The sequence below is a fragment of the Octopus bimaculoides genome, chromosome 25 (genome assembly GCF_001194135.2).
Source record: "Octopus bimaculoides isolate UCB-OBI-ISO-001 chromosome 25, ASM119413v2, whole genome shotgun sequence".
NCBI classification, from domain to species: Eukaryota; Metazoa; Mollusca; class Cephalopoda; order Octopoda; family Octopodidae; genus Octopus; species Octopus bimaculoides.
In genome coordinates, this window is record NC_069005.1 from 6,982,063 (window position 1) to 6,982,752 (window position 690).

General features: G+C 35.7%; 1 protein-coding gene across 1 annotated transcript in view; it reads right to left on the reverse strand.

The window, feature by feature from the left end:
- The window catches only part of LOC106875050 (pescadillo homolog), a 20,014-nt gene that overhangs the window by 5,116 nt on the left and 14,208 nt on the right, over nt 1–690 (reverse strand). Inside the window, exon 13 of the mRNA XM_052976815.1 lies at nt 37–209. Coding sequence (XP_052832775.1) covers nt 37–209 — 173 coding nt within the window. The remainder of the gene's footprint in view (nt 1–36; nt 210–690) is intronic.

Sequence of the window (690 nt, forward strand, 5' to 3'; positions counted from 1 at the left end):
CCCCCCCCCCACCGAGCCAAAAAAAAAGAACCTTACCTTGGCCTTCTGACAACTGTGCCAATTTTTCAGGAGGTATATATTCCCCTTCTTCTTCAACAACAAACGGTGATAGATGCGGGGGTAACAACTCTCCAGGGAAGTAGTCTTCGACAGGGACCAGTTTCTGTGCATTCACACAATCAAACACCCACTGCGGCTGGATATAGTAACTGAAAGCATCAAAGAAGACAGTTCACATTAATGTGATATGGATGTACAGAAGTATAAGGAAAGGAAAAAACTGTAGGTGGAGACCAGAGGTTTTCAAACTGTGGTCCGCGGACCACAGGGTGTCCATGGACAGCAAATACTTTTTATGGGCAATTTGATTTTATATATGTTTTTTAATCGAAATCTTTTAATTGACAATAAACCTATTTGTTAAATACTGTTAAATAAATAAATGTAAAAATATATGTTATTTTAAGCAAATATTTATATATAAATTTCGTTTATAAGGTAAAGCCTGAAATATAAACGGGTCCGCAAGTCAAAAAGTTTGAAAACCCCTGGTGTAGACAATCTTTTATTCATAATCCAAGTTGGTACAGAACCAAAATGCATTCTACAAATTGTTTCAGAGTCTAATTAATTGCAAAGACAAAAACAAAAAACTCTTCATGAAATAAAAATTAGATTCTTCGTCAGGAA